The sequence below is a fragment of the Diceros bicornis genome, chromosome 18, assembly GCF_020826845.1.
Source record: "Diceros bicornis minor isolate mBicDic1 chromosome 18, mDicBic1.mat.cur, whole genome shotgun sequence".
Taxonomy (NCBI): Eukaryota; Metazoa; Chordata; class Mammalia; order Perissodactyla; family Rhinocerotidae; genus Diceros; species Diceros bicornis.
In genome coordinates, this window is record NC_080757.1 from 1397009 (window position 1) to 1420155 (window position 23147).

A 23147-nucleotide genomic window follows, 5' to 3' on the forward strand; every position below is an offset into this window, starting at 1 on the left:
ATTGGGTTCCATTTAATTTAAGAGATTTGGACCTTTCCCAGGGATTTACAGTCTAAAAGGCACACTTCCTCTGAGTGACCAGTAGTGATGATAGCAACAGCGACCACCATTTGCTGAGTAGTCGAGAGGCACTTTCTGAATGCTTTTCATAGCTGATTTCATTTGGTCCTTACAACACCTATAACAGACTTAACATCCTCGTAGCCATTTTACAGATGAGGAAATTGAGGCTCACAGATGTTAGGTAGCATGCCCAAGGTCCCACAGCTAGCATGTGAACCCAGGTCTGCCGATTCTTTGGAAAGCCCATGCCTGACCGAAGCCCTCAGTACAGTGTCCAGCCTGGAACTCCCGAGCTCACTCCGCACCTGTCACTCTACCCAGTGCTGAAGGCACTGTGGCCTGGCTGCCAACTCCGGCAGAGTACCGAGGATAGAGGCTGCCAGGTCCGTTTTCAGCCCTGCAGCAGCCAAGAAAGTGGGCCTTTCCCCCAGATCATCTACCTGCGGCGGTTCAAGGGCCTGCGGACACTCAGCCTCTCTGGGAACCCCATCGCTGAGGCAGAGGATTACAAGATGTTCATCTGTGCCCACCTTCCTGACCTCGTGTACCTGGACTTCCGGCGCATCGACGACCGCATGGCAAGTGTCTCCCTCTGGGTCTCCGAGCTCTGAGTCAGGCTTCAGGCCCCCCAGGTTTCATGGAAAGGGGCACTGAGCTCCCCGTCCACACAAGGAGGAGAGAAAGGGCAGCTCCCTCTTCCTAACTCCTTTTAGGTCCTCTGTCCGCGACTCCAGCAGAACCCTCGCGGTAACTGTTTAGTGTGAGCTCACAGCAGCCAGGCCCCTCCAGGTGTGGCCTCCAGGCCACCTCACAGCCATCCCGCACTGGCTGGTTTTCCAGACGCAGAAGTCAAGGAGACCAAGTGAGGCTCAGCCATTAGTCAGGATCAGTGGCTCGCGGCAGAGCCAGAGTCACCCCTGCTCTGTGTGGCCTGGGAGCAGTGTTACAGCTGACTGCTGCTGTGCACTTATGCACCAGGCACAGTGTTATTTCACGTTGTTTTCACCACAGCCTGTGGGCCGGGCCCTGCCCTCATCCCCACTTGCTGATGGAGAGTCATCACCATGAGATGACATGCCTGGGATCTCACGGCCAGTGGTTAGGCAGCCTGGCAACAGACCCCATGCTTGCAGCCCCTGTGTGGGGCTCACCCCGGCAAGGAGGGCCTTGCCCCTGTGCACCGGCTGGTCTGTCCGCCAGCTGATCTGTCCACCGCGTGCCTCTTTCCCACTTCCCTGCTATGAGCTGGTCCCCTTTCACTTGCTTCTCTCCCTTTCCAGTGTGCTCACTTTGTGGGGACTTTCCTCATTGGGAAAAAAGAACCTGGCCCAATTGTGAGGCCTTTGGTAGCAGGACCAGGATGTCTCTGCATATTGGGTGTGGCAGAGACTAAGGCCTGTTTGACCTGTCCACTCCTTCTCACAGGAAGCTGGTACCTCTCCTGAGAGAAGGGAGCCTGTGTTTGGGGCACTGAGGTGACGTGGGGAGCACCCAGGAGAGCCAGCGGAAGCAGGGAGGAAGGCCGGCCCACAGGTCTCAGTGCTGACCTTACCCAGCCTGGACCAGAGGGCAGAGCCCAGCCCCCTTACCACTGTGGAGCCCTCCGCTCGCTGGCCCCTTCTTGGGAGGTCCACAGAGACAGTGTGGGGTCAGAGTTGCCCTCCTCTGACCTTGGTTTTCTCTTGTCCCCTAACAGTACAAGAATGTGACATGTTGAATTCTAAGACTCTGAAGTCTTATTTTTTTCATTTAGACAATAATTTGAAAGGCAACATGGGCTCAAGTGCTTGGAATAGGCCAATGAGCTGTTGGGGTGTGTTTCGCTCATTATAAAACCGTGGGACAGCCTAACACTGCACAGTTCCAAAGCCCCTCCCCAAGCATTTTCTCCTTGGTCTCCAGAAGTTTCCATAAAGGGCAGGCAGCGGGGCCAGCCCGGTGGCGTAAGCAGTTCAGTGCGTGCGCTCCACTGTGGCAGCCTAGGGTTTGCCGGTTCGGATCCCGGGCGTGCACCGATGTACCGCTTGTCAAGCCATGCTGTGGTGGCGTCCCATATAAAGTGGAGGAAGATGGGCACGGATGTTAGCCCAGGGCCAATCTTTCTCAGCAAAAAAAAAAAAGAGGAGGATTGGCAGATGTTAGCTCACAGCTGATCTTCCTCACAAAAAAAAAAAAAAAAGGGCAGGCAGCACAGCCTCGGCATCCCTATTGTGCCGAGAGGAAACAGAGGCTCCTTTCATGTTGCAGAGACTTGTCTAGAAGCATCAAGATACATAATTAGTGTAAGTTTGTAAGAGCAGAGTTCTGCAAAGCAGGGGCACCTCAAACTCCCCCTGTCCGCATTACTGCCTGTCCTTGGGCAGCCACAGCCGGCCCCAGGCCCCTGGTCTCTTGGTACTGTAGGGCTTGGGCAGCAGGACAGCCAGGCCTGGCGGCAGGCTGAGCAGGAGCCACGGGCAGGCTCTCCCTGAGGGCTCCACCTGTACCCATCGGGCCACCTTTAAGTTGAGACCCTGGGCTGTGCCTGAAGGCTGGCCTCCCCTCAGTCCAGCCCTGAGGAACAGAGGAGAGTCCCAGCAAAGCACACAGAGGGGCAGGGGCTGTGAGCTGGGGGGCGCTCTGAGGGAGCGGGAAGACAAGCAGGAGGGGCAGGAGCCAGTCAGCAGGCCGTGCTGGGATTTCGGGCCTGTCCTTGACGATGGAGGCCCACGGAGAATCCTGAGCAGTTTGCAGCAGATTCATGACATGATCAGCAGTTCAGGGATCTGGTGACTGGTGTGGGGAACAGAAGCTACAGAGGGAGAGATGGGGGACAGGGAAAGAGGGGCCGTGGTCTTGAGAGAGAGACAGAGAGAGGAGGTGGTGGGGGCCCCACCCAGGGCAGGGCTGTGGGAATGCAGAGGAGGAGGGGCAGATACTAGAGATATTTAAAAATGTAAACAGTTATTGAAGTATAACTATGTAAGTAAGCAGCATGTAAGTGTACAGCTCAGTGAATAACAAGAGATCTTTAGAAGGATTTCAACTGTGCAGTATAAGCTGTGTGCAACCACGGCCCAAGTTAAGGCATAAAACTACAATATACGTGTACTGACATCATGTTCGGGTGTGAGGCTGGGATGGGCTTCAGGCAGCATAGGACAGTGGGAGGAAAGCTCAGTATCTGGAACTGCACAGATGCGGCGGGGGAAGCCCCTGCCTTCCTTTGTGGAGCCCACATGCCGGGAAGGGAGACAGACAATTAGATCATCCCACAGATGCATGAAAATATCGGGAGGGAAGGACATGAGCTGAGATGTACAGGATGGGGGTTAGTGGTTATGGGGTGGCTTCCCCAGGGAAGTGATTTTGAGCTGGGATCTACAGGATGGGCGGGAGTTGGCTGGGTGAAGGAGCAGCCCAGGCAGAAGGCAGAGCACATGCAAAGGCCTTGTGTCAGGAGGCAGCATGGTGAGCAGGCCAGTGGCTGGAGTTCGGAGAGCTGGAGAGAGGGGGAGGCAGGCAGGGCCTCGCAGGCCACGGCAGAAGCTTGTCATTACCCTATGCCCAAGAGGAAGCCATACAAGGGAAGAGAGGGGCTGACAAGATCAGGTTTGTATTTAACACACATTGCTCTGGCTGCTTGCCGGGGATGGGGTGGACAGACTGGAGGAGGGACAGAGTGCATGGGGGAGGCCAGCTGGGGGGCTGTGGCAGGGGTCCTGGCACGAGATAATGTGACAGATTAGAGAGGCGATCAGGAGGTAGCATGGACAGGCCTGGGCACAGCCTGGGTCTGAGGGGGAGGGGAGGGTCTAGGATGCCTCCTGGGTCTCTGGCTCAGGTGCTGGCTGGCTGGGGGCCACTCACCTCAGCAGGACTCTGGGAGGACAGAGGTCCGTCTTGGACATGGTAAGCTGGCAGTGCTCTTGAGGCAGCCAGGGGGCGTGAGGCCATCAGAAGCTCAAGTCTGGCACTCAGAGGTGGGGTCTGGACTAGCAGTAGAGCCCCGAGGGTCATCCTAGGATGGAGGAGGGCACTGCTTGTGCCTGAAGCCTTCGCACCAGTCAGATCACCTGGGTGCATAGAGGAGGCCCTAGTGGTGCCAGCAGTCCCCACAGGTGCAGGGGGATGAACTAGAGGGCAGGGGAGAGACAGGAACGGGCAGAGCACAGAGCCAAGGGCCAAGACCCTCGCTACCAGGCCCGTGACTCAGCCTCTTTCCCATTGTGCACCCCTAAAAGGGGGCGAGACACCTGCCAGGGAGGGCTGTGGGAGCGAGTGAGGCTGTGTGTGTGAGTGCTTGTCGCTGTGGCCCCCACCCCCGAGATGCCCCTCAGATCGTTGGCCTGCGGTGCTGTCCCCCACCCCCTGCCTCCCCCGACTCCTCTTGGTCCTTCCCTGATGTCCCTTAGACTCAGAATACCTGGAAAGGGCCATCAGGCAACAAGCCCTTCCTGTCCACACAGCCTTCACAAGGGGACCCATCCACACTCTCGCCCACACTCGGGAGGCCACAGGATGGCAGAGGCCAGCGTGGCTCAGAGGGACCAAGCGTCCCCTGGTCACGATGCCACTTTCCGTTCCCCCATCAGAAAGAGCTGGCGGAGATTAAGCACCAGTACAGCATCGACGAGCTGAAGCACCGGGAGAACCTGCTCCAGGCGCGGCTGGAGGATGAGCAGGCCCGGCGGGAGGAGCTGGAGGAGCACAAGGTATTCCCTGCCGGGGAGGGGCCCAGCTCCCCACCTCCCCACCTCCCCTGCCATGCCTCATGCTGGCACGGGGCATCAGTCCAGTTCAGCGAAGGTCAGCAGGGCCCAGGCCCTGAAAACCTGTCTTTTGATTGAAAACAGATGCCGTGCAGCCACGCCTGGCTCTGATGGGGCGCGGAAGTCATACTCCATCAGCAAGGCCCAAGCCTAGCCACCTCACCCTGCCTGCCACCTACCTTGTCCTCACGGGCATCCCTGCCTGCAGGGCGCAAGGCTGGGAGATTGTGCTGAAACAGTCTCTCAGAGCAGCTCCTTTTCTTAAAACCCTTAGGCTGGGGCTGGCCCCGTGGCTTAGCGGTTAAGTGCGCATGCTGTGCTGCTGGCAGCCTGGGTTCGGAACCCCGGGCGCGCACCACTGCTCCACTTGTGAGGCCATGCTGTGGTGACGTCCCATATAAAGTGGAGGAAGATGGGCACAGATGTTAGCCCAGGGCCAGTCTTCCTCAGCAAAAAAAAAAAAAAAAGAGGATGTTAGCTCAGGGCTGATCTTCCTCACACACACACAAAAAAAACCTTAGGCCGTTCCCCATGGCAACCAGGAAGGTTCAAGTCACTTACTCAGCACGGCCCTGGATCCTTTCCTCCCCACAGTCCCCACCCCTCCCTCCAGCCAGACCAAGCCAACTGCAACTTTCAGTTATATGCCTCTGGACCTCCTCATGTGCCAGGCCCTGTGCCACATGCCCTCCCCCTGCCCTGCCTTCCTCGAGGGCTGAAGCCCAAATATAGTGACCCCTCCTCCACGCAGCATCCACCGACCCCAGTGCCCAGCACAGAGCCTCGTCCAGTGAGCCCTCCCCGGGGCCTGTGGGACGAATCCATCACAGCTGGCTGTGTTTCTGACCGCAGGCCGCGTTCGTCGAGCACCTGAACGGCTCCTTCCTGTTTGACAGCATGTACGCTGAGGATGTGGAGGGCAACAAGCTGGCCTACCTGCCTGGTGTCGGCGAGCTCCTCGAGGCATATCCTTCCAAGTTCACGGCGACCTCCTCTGGCAGAGCCTGGGCCCCATGCCACCCACCTGCCTGGGGCAAGTCCCTGTCCACTCTGGGCTTCAGTTTCCCCATCTCTCTTGTGAGACCCTGGAAAGTAAAACCCCCACTTTAGGGCAGTGTACCCAAGAGGCAGTGCAGAGCCAGGTCAGCTGAGCTGCATAAGGAAATGCTGTCTAGATTTCAGGGGGCGCAGTGAGCGTCTGGTCAGCAAGGCATGGGTCTGCTGTGCTTGACAAGCCAGCTTGTCAGCAATGGAAAATGGATTGAAATGTGCATCCATGGCACTAATCCTCATTGCCCATATTTACTTGTTCCTGCTGTGTACTTGGCATACAGCATTTATAATTTTCTCACCCCCTACTAGATGTGTGCTACTGTTAATCCCATTTTGTAGTTGGGGAAGCTAAGCTTGGAGAGGTTCACTTGTCCAAGGTCTTGCAGTTAGAAGCTGGGATTTGAACCCTAGTCTGTGGGGCTAAGAGCCTGCATCCTTTCCCCAGTTGGCGGGAGCCCAGAGGATGTGGTCTGCACTTGTCATCAAGGCAGTGGCCATGACGACCAACAGTTGGCTTAAGCTGAAAGCTGAGGACTCAGGATAGACTGAGAGTGCTGGGAAGAGGCCATGAGTCGCAGAGAGGGTGTGTGGAGCAGCTTTCGCTGCCTAGACTCTTAAAAGCCCAACATTCTGAAAAGAGTAGGGGAACACGTGGTGAGGGTGTGGGGCTGAGCAGAGGTGAAGAGCAGGGCTGTGGGCGGATAGATGGGCTCCCCGCCTGGCTCTGCCTCCTGACGGCTGGGTGACCTGGGCTTGCACCTTAGCAGCAGCGCCTGCGTGACCTCAAGAACTCCTCACGGCAGGTTCTGTCCTGCCCTCGTGCTGCAGAGGAGGGAACGGAAGCCCTGAGAGGTGGGGTGACTTGCGGGGGAGAAGCAGTGGCAGAGCCGGGATTTGAACCTGAATCTCTGCTTCAAGCCCATGGTCCCCACCTCCAGTTTCCCTCAAAGACAGGCCCTCAACAAAGGTGCCCTCTAGACAACACACCAGAGACAAATGTGCTCACTGCTTAGCTCCCTGGCCAGGCATGGCTCCTCCTGGGCTCCCGGCCCCTCCCTAGCCCCCAGGTCCCCCAGGAGTCTCTTCTGGGGGCCTTTCTTAGCATGTCTCTCCTCTGCTCTGTAGTCTTCTCCCGTGGCCCCTGCCTCCTTCCCTCACACAGGTCCCATTCCAGAATCCCTCAGGCCGAGGGTGGAGATGCCCCAACCACCACATTATACTCCCAAACCCTAACTCCTGGCCCTGAGCAGGAATCACCACTGCCCTCGTCCCGTGCCCTCCCAGCAACCTGCCCCTGAGACAGCCTCGAGCTTCCTTAACGGCCACTCACCTACAAGGACAAATTTGTCATCATCTGCCTGAACATTTTCGAGTATGGCCTGAAGCAGCAGGAGAAGCGGGCAGTGGAGCTCGACACCTTCCGTGAGTGTGTCCAGGAGGCCATCCAGGAAAACCAGGAACAGGGCAAGCACAGGATCGCCAAGTTCGAGGACAGGCACCTGCTGGTAGGCCCCGCCCCCCAGCCCCTCCTGCCTCCTGCTGCGGGCGCTGACTGCCACGGGCCTGGCCCCACTGGACGGGCCGCAGCCCCCACACCTCTGACAACCCTTGAAGCCCATGGTCATTGTCCCCGTTTGCCAGAGATCACACAGCTCAGTGGCAGAGCCAAGGTTCAGCCTTCCACTGGCACCACCAACCACAGCTGTGCCAGGGCTGAGCCTAGCGTGGGGCCTGTGGGTTTCCTTCACCTAAAACGTCCCCAGGGTTCAAGGTAGCGTTGTCATTACTGCTATAATGGTGTTATTATTACCACTGCTGTTAATGGCAATGACGACGGCTACTTTTCTTCTGTTCATTCGTTCGTCTAACAGACATTTTCTGAGCCCTGTGCTGTGCCCCACCCTGGGAGCCATGCTGGACGTGGCTCCTGCCCATACGACCTCCCATCTAGTGGGGCACAGACCCAGGCCTTCCCCACTGCAGGGGTCAGCACTCTGCTGGAGGGAAGCCCAGGGAGCCTTGGGGGTTCCAGGGGCCCCTTAACTTGAGCTGAGGCTTACAGGAGAAGGCGCCCTGAGGGAGAAGGCCCCTCCCTCAGGTGTTTAAGACCTGGCCTAACCCGGGCTACTTGGCCCAGCCTAAGCAGCGGCCATGTGTACCTGGTGGGAATCATTCCTTTCAGTTAGCATTACTTTTTGCTTTGTGGGGAAAGATTCGCCCTGAGCTAACATCTATTGCCAATCTTCCTCGTTTTTTTTTCCTCCCCAAAGGCCCAGTGCATGTTTGTATACTCTAGTTGTAAGTCCTTCTAGTTCTTCTATGTGAGCTGCCGCCATAGCATGGCTACTGACAGACGGGTGGTGTGGTTCCACAACCGGGAACCGAACCCGGGCTGCCAAAGCGGAGGGTGCCAAACTTTAACCACTAGGCCGTTAGGGCTGGATCCAGTTAGCATTACTTTTAAAGACTGGATTCCTAACCTGTTCTAAATCACAGGTCTTTGTGAGACTCTAAGGAAAGCTAAGGACCTTCTTTCTCCTCAAAAAACTGTTCACACACCAAGTATGCAAACACTTGCCTACAGCGTCAGGAGCTTCAGGAAGCCCAGAAAGTCACTCCTGGTTGACAACTGTAGTTTAAAGTAGAGCAAAATCCCCCAATGATGCAAGGTCAGATATAATGAGGGGTGATGGGCCCCTGTGCGCTCCGGCCCTCCCGCACCCAGCCCCGCCTCCCCTCTCCTCATCAGCCTCACCGCCAGACCCACGTCTCAGATCCTCCTCGTAGGTCATAGGGAGGGTGTTACTGCGGGAGTACAGACCTGTCAGCAGACGAGCACATTTGGCTCACATATGTGTTTTGTTTGGCCTACAGAGGGTTTTAAAACATTTTGAACATCCTACTGACATTAAGAATGGGAAGATTTCATGGAAAAATGTGGTTGCCAGCTTCTCTGGAGGCAGTTGTCCTCATGGCCAGAGCGGCAGCTGTCCCCTCTGGACAGGCCACATCTCCAGTGCCCCAGTCCCCCAGTCCCAGCTGATACATCCTCCCTGACATGTGTTAGCTGGTTCCTGTAGCCACTAGATTTGGGACGCCTGGATGTCAGCCAGCTGGCTCTCCTGAAGCCCCAGGCTGAGCTGGCCCCTCAGCAACACGGCCCCTGGAGAAGCAGAACATGGGCCAAGCCACAGCCAGTGCTGCACCCTCACTGGCACCAAACCCGACTCTCTAACGTGCCGCTTCTTGGGTTCAGGGTGTCTGTATTTAGAGCAAGCCAGTTCCCCCCGCTTCTGAGGCACTGGTCCGCATGGCTCCCACGATGGCGACACCTGCAAAGGCCTCCTCGGATGAGCTGACCTGAATGCTCCTCTCCTAGAGCCCAGAGCAGTGGAATCCCGAGGCCCTGATGACATGCTGACACCCTGGCCCAGGGGACAGCCTGGCACTGGGCTTTTCAAGCTCCCAGGTGCCTCCAATGCGCAGCCCAAGTGGAGCCCACTGTCTTGGAAGTTCCCAGACTCCTGGGCCTGAGGCCCCCAGGTCCCTCCCCTCACAGGACCCTTCCTATGGCGTGTACTGCACTCCTCCCACCACCCCCACTAGACCAGGGCTCACACAGCACCGCCTCCCGGTGCCCAGCAGGTTGTGCCTCGAGGCCAATGGGTCAGCAGAATGCTTAGGCAGACCCCTCGCTGGTGACCCTCTCCTGGCCTCCATTTCTTCACCAGTGAAATGGAGATAACTGCCTCGCAGAACTACAGTGGGGACGAGTGAGATGAGCAGAGCCAGCGCACGGTACATGATGGACGGTCTATGTGTAGTTGTAGTCACTGTGGATAAGTAACACAAGTGTGTGGCACAGACATGGAATGAAAAATGGACCCAGGGGGGTGCAGTCAGTCTGCCCCCAGCCCATGTGAGTGTGTGTGTGTGTGTGTGTGTGTGTGTAAGATGAAAATGTAGCATGCACTGTTCTGCACTTTACTTTGCTATTTTATCTGTGCAGCTTGGCGATCCTTCCAAAACTTGAGTTGCTTCATTTTTTTAATCACTGTAACATATCTCATTGCATGGATGAGCCATACTTTATTAAGCCAGTCCCACTGATGGACCATTTGGTTTTTTCCAATTTTTTGCTCTTTCAAGCAGTGTTGCAGTGGATCACCTGGTGCAAGTGTGATCTGTAGGATGATGTCCTGGAAATGGGACTGTGCGTTGCTCCTTTTCATACGTATTGCCCAGCTGCCCTCCACAAGGCTGTGCCTTCCACGCCCTGCCCGCTCCCTCGTCAGGCCAGCCCTGTTGAGCTCTCCCATCTCTGCCAATCTGGCACACTGCGGGTGTGTGTTTATTTTCTCTTAAGTCGGGGTGAGCATTGCATGTCTTACAAACATTTGTATTTCTTATTCTGTGAACTATTTGTTCTTATAATAGGCCCTCACCCATTTTTCTATTTGCTTTCTGGTCTCTCTCTGTATCTTTTTTAATTTTATTTATTTATTTATTTTTCCCCCAAAGCCCCAGTAGATAGTTGTATGTTGTAGTTGCACATCCTTCTAGTTGCTGTATGTGGGACTCGGCCTCAGCATGGTGGGAGAAGCGGTGCGTCGGTGCGCGCCCGGGATCCGAACCCGGGCCGCCAGCAGCGGAGCGCGCGCACTGAACCGCTAAGCCACGGGGCCAGAGGGCCAGAGGGCCAGGGGGCCAGGGGGCCAGAGGGCCAGGGGGCCAGGGGGCCAGAGGGCCAGAGGGCCAGAGGGCCAGCCCCGTGGCTTAGCGGTTCAGTGCGCGCGCTCCGCTGCTGGCGGCCCGGGTTCGGATCCCGGGCGCGCACCGACGCACCGCTTCTCCCACCATGCTGAGGCCGAGTCCCACATACAGCAACTAGAAGGATGTGCAACTACAACATACAACTATCTACTGGGGCTTTGGGGGAAAAATAAATAAATAAATAAAATTATTTTAAAAAAAATTATTACTTAGTAGGAGCTCCTTATGGGTTGAGAAATTAGCCCTGTGTTGGTGAAATGAGTTGCAAATATTTTTCCCAGTTTGTTGTTTATCTTGTCATTTTGTTTATGATGCTTTTGCCATTCAGAATTTTAAAACTATTATGTAGTAGAGTTTATCAATATTTTCTTCTGGTTATAGTTAGTAAAGACTTCTCCAGTCTGAGAAAATTTATTAAAAATCTCCCATTTTTTCTTTTAGTACTTTTATGGCTTTATCTTTTACGTTTAAATCTTCACTCCATCAGGGGTATGTTTTCATGTAAGGCTTCTCCAGACAGGGTAGCCCTTATTGTAAACATCATTCAGCCCCCGAATTGTGTCCAGTTACTCTGTGCTTCTCCATGACTCATACCAAATATCAACAGAAACAAGCTGACACTGCATCCAGTGGCTGAGGCCCCAGGCCCTTTGTTAGTGAACGTCTGGAACTCAGCACCAGGCTCAGACCCCAGGGTGCTCCCCAGCCTGTGAGCACCCTCTCATTCCAAATGGTCCAGCATCTGTGTAGCACTGGCATCCACTTGCTCACTGGGTTCTTTGTGGATCCGGCTGGTTTCCTCACAGATTGGACCTGTGCTGTGTTTCCGGTGTCTCTCCACCTGTGCCTGCTCCAGCCTTTTATCTGCACCCCTGTTAGGGGAGCCCCGCTGTGAGCCAGGCCTGCCCGTTGCTACAGGACGTGTGAAGGACACGTTCTCTCCCCCTTCACATGAGGAAACTGAAGCTTAGAGATGGAAATGGCACACTCCAGGTCACACTGCTAATAAGTGGCCTAGATAGGATTCAAATTCAGGTCCACCTGACTCTGAAGCCATAGCTCCTTCCCCCCGGCCCAGCCACTGCTAATAAAAATCTGAGCTAACAGGGACTGACCACTTTTAGTCCTAACGTCTGCTCTAAGAGCCTCGAGGCATGGAGAGCGTAAGAACCTTCTACAAGCTCACAAAGCTGGCAAGTGGCAGAGCTGACATTTGAACTTGGGCAGTCTAGGGGCCAGCCCCGTGGCGGAGCAGTTAAGTGCTCGTGCTCTGCTTAGGCGGCCAGAGGGTTCACAGGTTCGGATCCCCGGCGCACACCGACACACAGCTTGTCAGGCCATGCTGTGGCGGCGTCCCATATAAAGTAGAGAAGGACAGGCACGGATGTTAGCCCAGGGCCAGTCTTCCTCAGCAAAAAGAGGATTGGCATCGGATGTTAGCTCAGGGCTGATCTTTCTCACAAAAAATAAAAATAAAAAATGAACTTGGGCAGTCTGGCCCCAGAGTCAAATTCTTACCCTCAAAACCAAATTGCCCCCTGTCATTAACTAATTACACTTAGTCATGGATTCCTAAGGCACACACTTTTGTTTCCAGAGTTTAAGTGCCATTCGAGACGAGTCCGAGCCCACCAACATTGAGAGGAAGATAGCGGAATACAGTGAGGATATCACTGAGCTGTTCAACGTGCTCATGACACTGGAGATGCAGTTGGTGGAGCAGCTGGAGGTGAGGCCGGGGCCCCCGGGCACAGATGTGACGTCTCTGTGCCCAGCCAGGCTCATTTGTGAGAACCTGGTGATGCAGCTGCGAAACCACACAAGAGCTAGAGCCTTCACAGGCACTCGCCCGCCGGAAACGTCCAGTGCACTCGCTGTGTCAGACTAAAGCTTCCTCGCTCATCAGTCCTGTGTCTGCTTCCAATACGTTTCAGTCATTTAGATTGCAGGTAACTCTTGTGCAGAATGAGAGGTGAGCTCATTCCTCTGGAATGTTCTCCCCTATCCTGAGCCCAGAGCCTCAGAGAGGAGAGAGTTTTTAATAGACCCATGGAGCCATCTGGGTGCTCAGAAAGACAAAGTGCCCCCCACTTGGTGACAAAACACAGGCTCACCTGCATGGCAGCCTGTAGTCGCTGCATCTCAGGGCGATGCCTGCGAGGGGCCTGCCACTTGGCACTAAGGGGTAGAAGGAAAGTGCTGCTCTCTAAATGCCTCAGCGGCCCCCGTGACCTGTGTGTTCACAAGACAGCAAGGCGGGGGCTGAAGTGCTGTGAGATGGAACCTCAGTGGACGCTGCTGCGGCTGGGCTAGGAGATCGCGCCTAATCAGTTCCTCACCTGTCAGGTGACACGGCAGACCTGGGAGAGATTTCCCGTCACATCGCAAAGCAGATGCTCCCTCCCACCGGGAGGGTGGCGCTGCAGGAAGCAGCCCGGGGCCCAGCAGGGAGGGCAGGCAGGGACCCCCAACCTTTTCAAGCAGGGAGATCCCCTTTTCAACATCCCAAATACCCCAGAACCTATGCAGGGTCAGTGGTACTTGTGTTATCAGTGGCCAGAAAGCTGTGAGTGCAGTCGTGCTTTTCAGTGGCCCTATCTTTATTCATTACAACAGTGTTTACGCACATTTGAACCACGTATAATTCGTCCTGCAGACCGTCCACAGGCTCATGTGGATTCTCCGCGCCCTCGGCCCCCCGCAGCCGCTGGAGTCTGTGGTAGATCAGGGCTGCAATCCCCCCGGGGGGCTCACAGGGCCGCAGGCTTCACCGTGCAGCTTCCGTTGCTCCCTCAATCAGCATTAAGTCTCACTTGGGCCCTGGGTGCTGTGCTGAGCCCTGGGACACAGCAATGCAGGGGTGCCTCCAGGGGGGGAGGCGGAAGCCATGCAGACAGCAGTACTAACGGTGAGAGGTCTGGGGCTTTACACAAAGCATTTTGTGTGAAGTAACTCAAGCTTCATCACAACTCCATGAGACAGGTACCTCGCAGGAAATCCATTTCGTAGGTGAAGAAGTTGAGGCCCAGGGAAGTTAAATGACATTCCCGGAGTTACACACAGTGGTGGAGCTGGGATACTGACCCAGGCAGTCTGGCTCTCAGCAGCTCCCTCCCGTTTCTCTGGACGTGATGGATGGATGCCAATGAGAAGCCCAAAGGAAGGGGGTTAGCTCTGTGGGTGTATGGGGGGGCCGGGGGGGATGTAAGACCAGGACAGGTGTTCTTGGCAGAGGGATCAGCACATACAAAGGCCTGGAGAAAGCATTGCATTAAACATTCAGGGGTGGTGAGTTGACATGGCTGAGAGTAAAGGAGCTGTGGGAGAGAGGCCAGGAGAGAGGGGATCAGTTTGCAAACATCTGCTGGGTCTGTGATTAGAGGAGGCACCAGCTAAGTTCTAAGGAGGAACTTTGGCTCTGCCACTAGGCCAGTCAAGTCCATGTCTAAATATGCATGTTAACTGTGTTCTTTACCATTTCCAGGAGACTATAAACATGTTTGAAAGAAACATCAGCGACCTGGTGGGACTCTTTATCGAAAACGTCCAAAGCCTATATCCTTTCCCTGATGACCCTCCGTGGGGAGGCCACACTGGGCCCGTGGGGTACGCTGGCCCACACCAGGGCTCTTCCGCCTCCAGGGGAGCTGGGGGAGAAGCGCCTGCATTTTAAACAAAAGGCAGAGAAAAGTAAAGCTTCTTCACAAACTAAGCAGGATGCAAATAAGTGGGGTCCCTTCCAGGTGGCCACCTGTGGAGTCACCTGCCTACCCCTTCCCACTGCCCCCGTTCCCTAAACACGTTGGCAGAGATAGTAAAAAGCCAGCACTTTATAATCATACTTTGCTTTTTACCAGAAATCCCTACGCCCTGTTTGATTTATAGAAAGACCTATACTTCCACCAAGGTCTTATTTAATGGGAATCTCGACCGTTGAAATTAGAGGAATGCAAAACCTCCAGTTTTTCAACAAGGAAAAAGCTCACCTTCAAAGGATGGAGATTTGGCAACCACTTGGAATATTCAAAAGAATGTTCCATGGGGTCTGAGGGAGTTTCCCGACCCTCAGAACGAGGTGCCCTTGCTAGAGCAAAGGTTTGGGCCCCCTGCAGGCTTGCTGTGCGGGGCGCAGTTTGCAATAGAAGCTTTGGCATGTTTGTTCTCAAATGAGTGAGAGACAACACCCCAGAATCCCCACCTGCCCCTGGGTTGCAGGTATACACACTCTGGGGGTGTGGCACCTCCATGCTGAAGACACCGACAAATTATTCATAATGAGTTCGTCAGGTTAGGAGCAACATCTGGGGCGTGACCAACCCTTCTGCTACCTGAACTCAGAGCCCTGCCGTGTGGGGGCCAACTGCTGTGCTCCACCCAAGGAGTAACCCCCCGTCTGGCCTCCTGGGCCCACAGTCCCGCAGGGAGACAGAAGTTACAGAGGCAATAAGCGAGCAGCGGCCCACCCAGAGACCAGGGCCGAGAGCCTCCCTGAAGGGGGCCAGAGGGGCCAGTGGAAAGGTGGAGAGGACAGTCCAGGCAGAGGAGGCAAAGGCCCTGAGGACTGGCCAGAGCAGTCTGGGTGCACATGGAGGCCATTAGGCCACAATAGAGGATGAAGCCCCTGGAGAGCTATTGGCACCAGGAGGGATGGGGTCCTGTCCACCTGCTGCTGTCAGAGCCCACTCTGGCTGCTGTGGGGAGAAGGGCTTGGGAAGACTGTGTCTTAGTCTACTGTCCAGTCAGGGGGACACGGGTTGGAAGGAAGTGGACAATGGAGGGACACTGTGGGGAGCTCAGTGCCAAGGGCCAGTGATGACAAGGTGTTGGGAGGGCGGGGGGTGTCAGGACGGCCCTGGGTCTGGTGTGTGCAGGTGAACGGCTGTGAAGGCCACGATGCACTGGCACCCCGGAGTTTGCCCTCCAGCCCTACAAAGTCTGTTCTCTAGTGACACGGCCCAGCCCTCTGAGGTCAGGGGCGCGCCCAGCCTGCTCCGTCCCTGGCCCTCGCTTAACTCACAGCTGCACGATGGCTCAGTGCCGCGACCTGGAGAACCACCACCACGAGAAGCTCCTGGATATCTCCATCAACACTCTCGAGAAAATAGCGAAGGGCGAGCTGGACGCGGACCTGCCCGACGACGTGCACGCGGTGAGCGGGTCTGGGGGCTGCGGTGGGGGCGCGGCTGGGGCTCCAGGAACACTCATGGGAGCGAGACAGATGCAGTCCATCCCAGCTCTGTGGCTCCACTAAGCCTGAAATCTCCGGGAGTCTCGGTTTCCTCATCTGCAAAAGGAGACAGTAACCCCTTTGCAGGGTGGCTGGCAGATGAAACAGGCTGACAAATAAAGCAGGTTGTGGGGCACTCAGTGGGGCCCAGCTAAAGAGGAGCTCATGATAAGTAACAGGCTGCTTTCCAAAAGCTCATTTCTGGGGGGCTTCTGGCACTTTCTAAGAGAGGCAGTTACAAACAGAGGCTGAGGCCTGAGATTTCCCTGAAGGTCTTAACCCTGGATGCAGCACGGTACCGTCCCACCACCTCCCTCCAGCACTTCCGGGGACGATGGGCAGGCGATGGGCAGGCAGCCTGGGCCTGGGTCTGCTGGCCGAGGCGGCTCTCCAGGCCTCTGCGCTGGGTCAGTGCAGTGTGTGTTCTGTCTCTAGGAAGGGGCACAGGCAACGATGGAGGGGCCCAGGCCAGGGCCTCCTTCAGCATTCATTCCACTCTGGCTTCTCAGCTTCTCTGCATCTCCATGTCACCATCAAATCAAGCCACCATTGTCCTTTGCCTGGACCACTGGCCTCCTTTCTGCTTTCTTGTGGGCTGTTCTCCATGCAGTAGCCAGAGAGACCCTTTGAAAACCCAAACCATAGCATTTTGTGTTTTTGCATAACACCTTCCAGTGGCTTTCCGTGACACTTAGAGTGAGCTCTCACCCTAGTCCACCAGACCCTCACGCCTGGCCTGCCTATCTCAGCGACCTCCTCCCTCCCGATGCTCAGCCGCCAGCCTTGCTCCCTTCAGCTGATATTCCACCTGGCAGATGTGCTCTTCCCTCTGGTCTCCAGGTGTCTGGCTTGTCCTTGTCATTCAGATCTCAGCTCAAATGTCAGTTCCTTAGAGAGGCCTTCCCTTATCACCTTCCTGAAAAACCATTGTCTCTCTATCACACACCCCATTTATCGTTGTCAGAGCCCTTATCACAATTTCAAGCTATCTTGTTTATATTGATTTGCTTATGTGACTGTTCACACTACATATAGGCTCAAAGAGAAGGCAGGGATGGCCTCCTCACCACCACATACCTCCCCAGTGCCAGCAAAGGTGCACAGCATGGCGAGGTGCCAGGAGTTCACCGAGCCCCACTGTCAGGTGTGGCTAAGTCCTGCAGACACAGAGACCAGCAGTCCCTGGCTCCCACGGCCTCTGTCTGGGGACCGAGACAGACACCTAGCGCAGCAGCATGGTGGCAGGGCCACTGTGTCGCCAGCCTTCCCTCCCTAAGCACCCGCCAAATGCTGCTGTTGACCAGACATAGGGAGATGCCATCTTCCCCAAGCCCTGAAGTAAGGCTGCCCCCCAGAGCCCACTCTGGAACCCCTAGACACACCATTAAGGGGTTGTGGAGTTCCCTCGTGGCATGGCTCCCAGGTCAGTGACACCCAGGCGGCACAAGACTGAAACATGCTCCCTCCCTAATGACTGGGACACAGAAAAAGGCGGGCCCTGAAAGTCAGTGGCAGACAAGTGGGCTGGGCTGATGCTTCCAGTGGCCCTCCCTCTCTCCTGCCTGGATGGCTCTGCCTGGCGCCAGCTGACACCTGTTCCTGTGGCTCCAGGAACACTCAGCACACGCTGACTGGGTGGGAGTGACCACAGAGGGTGCTGACCGCAGAGCTCCACTCCCTGAGGGCTCACCATGTCCAGGCAGTGAAACCTGATGCTCACAGATGATTTCATTTACCTCACCAAAGGACCCTACAAAGGCAACACTGTTAGCATCCTCAGCTTACAGATGGGAAAACTGGGTAAGACTGGGTCTCAGAGAAGTTTGGGAAACTGCCCAAGATGACACAGCTTGTGAGGAGTGGAGTGAAAAAAATCTGGTTTCTGCTACCTAAGTATCATTGAGCATGTCATGATAAAAAGTCACACTGATGAGGTGGTTTATCTCTTTAAAACTCCTCTGGTTCAGTTGAGCAATTGTGATCAGCTCATGCCATACTTAGGACCAGATTTGTACTGTAAAGTCCTTCTCTACTTTGGAAGGAAAAGCAGAACACACATGCTCAAGGAGAGAGCCTGGAGCTGGTAGTGAGGGAGGGCCTCTGAGTGGCGCTGGCAGCCACAGCTGTCCGTGGTGAGTTTAGTGTGGCGGTGAGTGTGCCTCTGACCCCCTGCACTGGGCCGAGGGCACAGAGCCAGCCTCCGGCTGCAGTGAGCCACTGCCAGGTTTAGCAGGCAGCAGGAGGTCAGACGCCCTCCCTGAAATCTCTGAACATCCATGTGGGTGTCTAGCTGCAAAGGCAGGGCCAGTGCTCAGGTCCAGGCCAGAGAGAGGATCTGCAAGTCCCCAGAAAGTCTGCTCAGGTGACAGTGGGTCTGTGGGTAGGCTGGGACCTGCAGGCTCCCCTGGGGCAGGGGGCTGGCAGCACAGGTCACTGCCCCATCAGCCAAGCAGGGACTAGGCAGGGTGGGACCTCTGCTGGTTTCTCTGTGGCAGAGATCAGGTGCCCTGGGCGAGGGTAACAGAATGATCCGATCCCATGTGGGCACACGGCAGCAAATCCTCGAGCTACCAGCATCATGGTGGTCCTGGGGAGGGCACCAGCTGTGCCCTTTTCAAAAGTTCCCCCCAAGAAGTCGCTCCGAAAATGTGTCTTCACAGCTATGAAGCCCACAGAACAGGGTGGGGCGGCTCAGGGGGCCAGGAGTGGCCACGGTTCTTCCAACTCTACATACCCCTGCCTCTCCCTTAGTGCTTTGACCTGTAGAAACGGGAGGGGAATCTGGAATATTCTACCCATAAGAACTATGGGAGGGCAAACTGACGTAGCTGCCACTCTAGGCCACCTGAAATCCAGAAACAACTTGCATTTTAAAATCATTTCTTTAAACCAGATTCCTTTTGTTTGTATTTTACAAATGTCACAGTTTTTCATAACCAATTCTAATCTCTTCTGTTCCTAAGCAGACTTCACTTCCCACAGCTTCCAAAGCTGTCTTCTGCATATTCAAACTTTGGGGGGGACGATTTCTCTGCTTGGCTTAGAGATCAGCTGTGACCCACTTTTTAAAATGAAGAATGAGGACCTTTCTGTGATGGGTAGATGCTGTGGTTGTAGCTGTCTCTGAAATCACTGGGGTGACACTCCAGTGCACACTGCCTGACGCTCATCAGCCGGCGGGGCTGTACACCCTTCCCAGAGCCTGGCCTGGGACCTCCTATGCACAGAGGAGGAGCTAAATGACCTCTTGTCATTCCCCCGTGCAACTGTGCTAGTTGGTCCCCCAGACGCATTTTCCCATCAGCTAGCTTGGCTTTTCATGGGATTCTGTGGAAAAGCAGCATCCCACAAGATATTAACAGGCATTACTCTGAAAAGAAGTCTGTGGCCAACTAGGTTGGAAAACAGAGAGACAAAGTTAGAAGAGTTTATTTTCCACAGGACTTTCCAGAGCCGCCTCTGGAAAAATGCTTTGTGCACTGTGAAATTCAGGAGGGGCCTAGGGTGTGCAGGCTCTCCCAAACGTATTTGACCAAAGAATACTTTTCGCAGAAATATTAATATTTCAAGATTCCACAGAGCATATTTGGACACTAAGTTAACCACTCCTGTACAAAAGAAAAAAACAAGTATACATGCACTTGCAGTCCTCTCCAGTGTCAACCTTCAGGTCTCTGCTGTCCTGGGCATCACCAAGACCTCTCTTCCTAGTGGAAGTGCATTGGCAAACTTCCCATGCTCTGGGAAATGATTCTACTCATTTTCACCTGTGCCAGGCACACAACGGCCACAGTGTGGGCACCTGGAATGGGCCAGGCGTGTTAGAGGGTGGTCACTTTAACAACTTTTTACAAGAAAACGAGGTCAGGAACAAGAGAAGGCAGGAGACCCCAGGTGTAATCCCCGGTTTGATTTGGTTAACATGAGGGGCCGTGGAGAGACAATGTGGGGTGTGCACCCATCGGTTTGCAGGGCCTGCTGTCCTCAGAGCAGCCTTGAGACCCTCGGCCAGCGGGATTTGGGCAAGCCAGACTTGAGGGCAACCAAGAGAGAAGCACCGTGAGAGCAGATGTCCTGAGTGAGGTCAGCCCGGGGCAGCCTCTGCCTCACCCAGGGGAAGACGCGCTCCCAACCAGGACTGCAGAGTCGACACCTGGTTGCCCCTTTCCCACACCACTTGCCGCGGCTCAGTTCTGGGAGGTGTTGTCCACGGAAGACGAGCTATGAGAAAAGTGTGCTGACACAAAGGTGGGCTCTGCTGGGCGCCAGGCAGCTGCTGCTTCGGGTGCGGCTCTTCTCGTCAGCTGACGGTGCTCAGAGCCTAGTGACACATACGCTCATCTGATCCTTCTTTTTTTTTTTTTTTTTTTTTTTTGGTGAGGATCAGTCCTGAGCTAACATCCGTGCTAATCCTCCTCTTTTTGCTGAGGAAGACCGGCTCTGAGCTAACATCTACTGCCAATCCTCCTCCTTTTTTTTCCCCCAAAGCCCCAGTAGATAGTTGTATGTCATAGCTGCACATCCTTCTAGTTGCTGTATGTGGGACTCGGAATCAGCACGGCCAGACAAGCGGTGGGTCGGTGCGCGCCCAGGATCCAAACCCGGGCTGCCAGTAGTGGAGCGTGTGCGCTTAACCACTAAGCCATGGGGCCGGCCCTCATCTAATCCTTCTTGCTCACCAGCTTTTTGTCGACAAAGACACAATTGTTAATGCTGTCGGGGCATCACACGACATCCACCTCCTGAAGATAGACAATCGGGAAGATGAGCTGGTGACCAGGATCAACTCTTGGTGTACACATTTAGTGGACAAGGTGAGTCAGTGCCAGCCTGGCCTACAGGCTACACCAGTCCCTCCAGCTACCAGCCAGAGAGAAAGTGGAAATCTTCCATAGGAAGTGTATATTATTTACAGTGAGAAATGAAGAAAGAAGTCAAGTTAAGGATTGTAGATTTTTTTTTTAATTGATGTTTTAATGGTTTTTAACATTGTGAAATTTTGGGTTGTACATTTTTGTTTGTCCATCACCATATATATGACTCCCTTCACCCCTTGTGCCCACCCCCCACCCCCACTGCCCCTGGTAACCACAGTACAGTTTTCTCTGTCCATGTGTTGGTTTATATTCCACATATGAGTGAGATCATACAGTGTTTGTCTTTCTCTTTCTGGCTTATTTCACTTAACATAATACGTTCCAGGCCCATCCATGTTGTTGCAAATTGGACGATTCTGTCCTTTTTTATGGCTGCGTAGTATTTCATTGTATATATATACCACATCTTCTTAATCCAGTCGTCAGTCGAGGGACACTTAGGTTGCTTCCACTTCTTGGCTATGGTGAATAATGCTGCAATGAACATAGGGGTGCATAAGCCTCTTTGGATTGTTGATTTCAGGTTCAGTGGATAGATTCCCAGTAGTGGGACAGCTGGATCATAGGGTATTTTTATTTTTAATTCTTTGAGGAATCTCCATACCGTCTTCCATAGAGGCTGCACCAGTTTGCATCCCACCAGCTGTGTATGAGGGTTCCTGTTTCTCCACATCCTCTCCAACATTTGTTGTTTTTTGTCTTGGTGGTTATAGCCATTCTAACGGGCGTAAGGTGATATCTTAGTGTTGTTTTGATTTGCATTTCCCTGATGATTAGTGATGTTGAACATCTTTTCATGTGCCTATTGGCCATCTGTATATCTTCTTTGGAGAAGTGTCTGTTCATTTCCTCTGCCTGTTTTTTTACACTGAAGATTTGATGTTGCCCAGTCAGACTTTAAAACCCAGGTGCCTCATCATTTTTCTACTCTTACCTCAAATACATAGATAAGCAGAACACAGGAGGCTTTGAAGTAAACGAGGGACGTAACTAGACAAATTTCAAAGAACTACTTTCCTTTCCCCCAAACTGGACTCAGTAAAAGATATTAACCAGTCATCTGACATCAGGGCATGGGGCTCTGGTTTCACCCCCAGATTCATCAGGACGAGATCACGAGGAACCGCAAGCGTGTGAAGGAGATCAATCAGTACATCGACCACGTGCAGAACGAACTGGACAACCTGGAGTGCGGCGATGCTGTAGACTAGGGGCGTCTGCCCAGAAGGCTCCTTTTGAAAACACAGCACTCGCCCTGGCCAGGAAAGTGCACACGTCACTGACGGCCTCAGAAGAGCGTTCTTGGGGATTTCTCAACCCATGACCCCCATTACACCATGCTTCTCCAACCCCTGGAAAAACTTCCCAATGTAGAGAAAAATAAAGGACTTACGTCACCTTTTCTCCATGCTTTAAAAAAATAATCAGAATTCACGTTCATGTACGAGCAGGAGAAAGAGGCCAAGACAAGCAGTTGGCCTTGCAGTTGGCCAGTCCACTGACAGCAGCTCCCAAGGGGGCTGCCAGTGGGCTAGCCTCTCCGCAGTGGCCTGATGTCGGCCGTGTGCCCCATGCTGTAGGCAGAGGCGGCGGACGGGGACCAAGCCCTGCTCTCCTCTGGGCACTGAGGAGTGGAGCAGGAGGGGCTGCAGCACAGCACTGGGGCCTGGGCCAGCCTGCCAGGTGGGGGCCACCGCTCCCTGTGGCTCTGAGCTTGGCCGCAGGGACCCGAGGACCCTCCGGAGGTTAAGAACACAGGCTGGGCATCGCACGCCTCCTCTGCAGCCTGAGCTCCATCTGTGAAGTGGGGATATGAAGGGCCTCCTCTGAGCATGGTTGAGGGCTTCAGGGAGAGCGCAGAGAACACGTGGAGAAGCACCGGCGTGTGGCCAGCGCCCCGTGAACAGAGGTGATACATTTTGTTACTCAGGTGTGCAAGGACGGGCCGCTCAGAAAGACTTGCTGCCTGAAACCAGACCCTCCCTGCCTCCCTCCCACTGGGCCCCGCACCAGGAGACGGCGCCTGCCTCCCAGGACCGCGCAAGTGGCCAGGGTGGAGGGACTCTCGGGCCCCCTGAGCGGGACAGGTGCACACACGTCGGGTGGCCTTGCCCTGGGCTGCCCGGGCTTTTAACCCAGAGACGATGTATATTTTCTATTTTTAAGAGTAAATCATTTTTTCTAAAATAGTAGGAACAAAGAGAAACAACCAGCTTAGACCAAGAAGGACTCACTTTCGAAAGATCTTTTGATTAAAAACCAGGAAAAAGGGCCGGCCCCGTGGCTTAGCGGTTGGGTGCGCACGCTCCGCTGCTGGTGGCCCGGGTTCAGATCCCGGGCACGCACCGACGCGCTGCTTCTCTGGCCATGCTGGGGCCGCGTCCCACATGCAGTGGCTGGAGG

At 54.6% G+C, this 23147-nt stretch overlaps 1 protein-coding gene across 1 annotated transcript in view; it reads left to right on the top strand.

Moving 5' to 3' along the window:
- Positions 1-23007, top strand: part of DRC3 (dynein regulatory complex subunit 3) — a 38502-nt gene extending 15495 nt beyond the window's left edge. Inside the window, exons 7-15 of the mRNA XM_058559539.1 lie at positions 495-645; positions 4642-4757; positions 5667-5779; positions 7198-7372; positions 12238-12369; positions 14125-14195; positions 15666-15789; positions 20550-20681; positions 21842-23007. Of these exons, the coding sequence (XP_058415522.1) occupies positions 495-645; positions 4642-4757; positions 5667-5779; positions 7198-7372; positions 12238-12369; positions 14125-14195; positions 15666-15789; positions 20550-20681; positions 21842-21955 (1128 nt within the window). The 3' untranslated portion in view covers positions 21956-23007. The remainder of the gene's footprint in view (positions 1-494; positions 646-4641; positions 4758-5666; positions 5780-7197; positions 7373-12237; positions 12370-14124; positions 14196-15665; positions 15790-20549; positions 20682-21841) is intronic.
- The last annotated feature ends 140 nt before the right edge of the window (positions 23008-23147 follow it).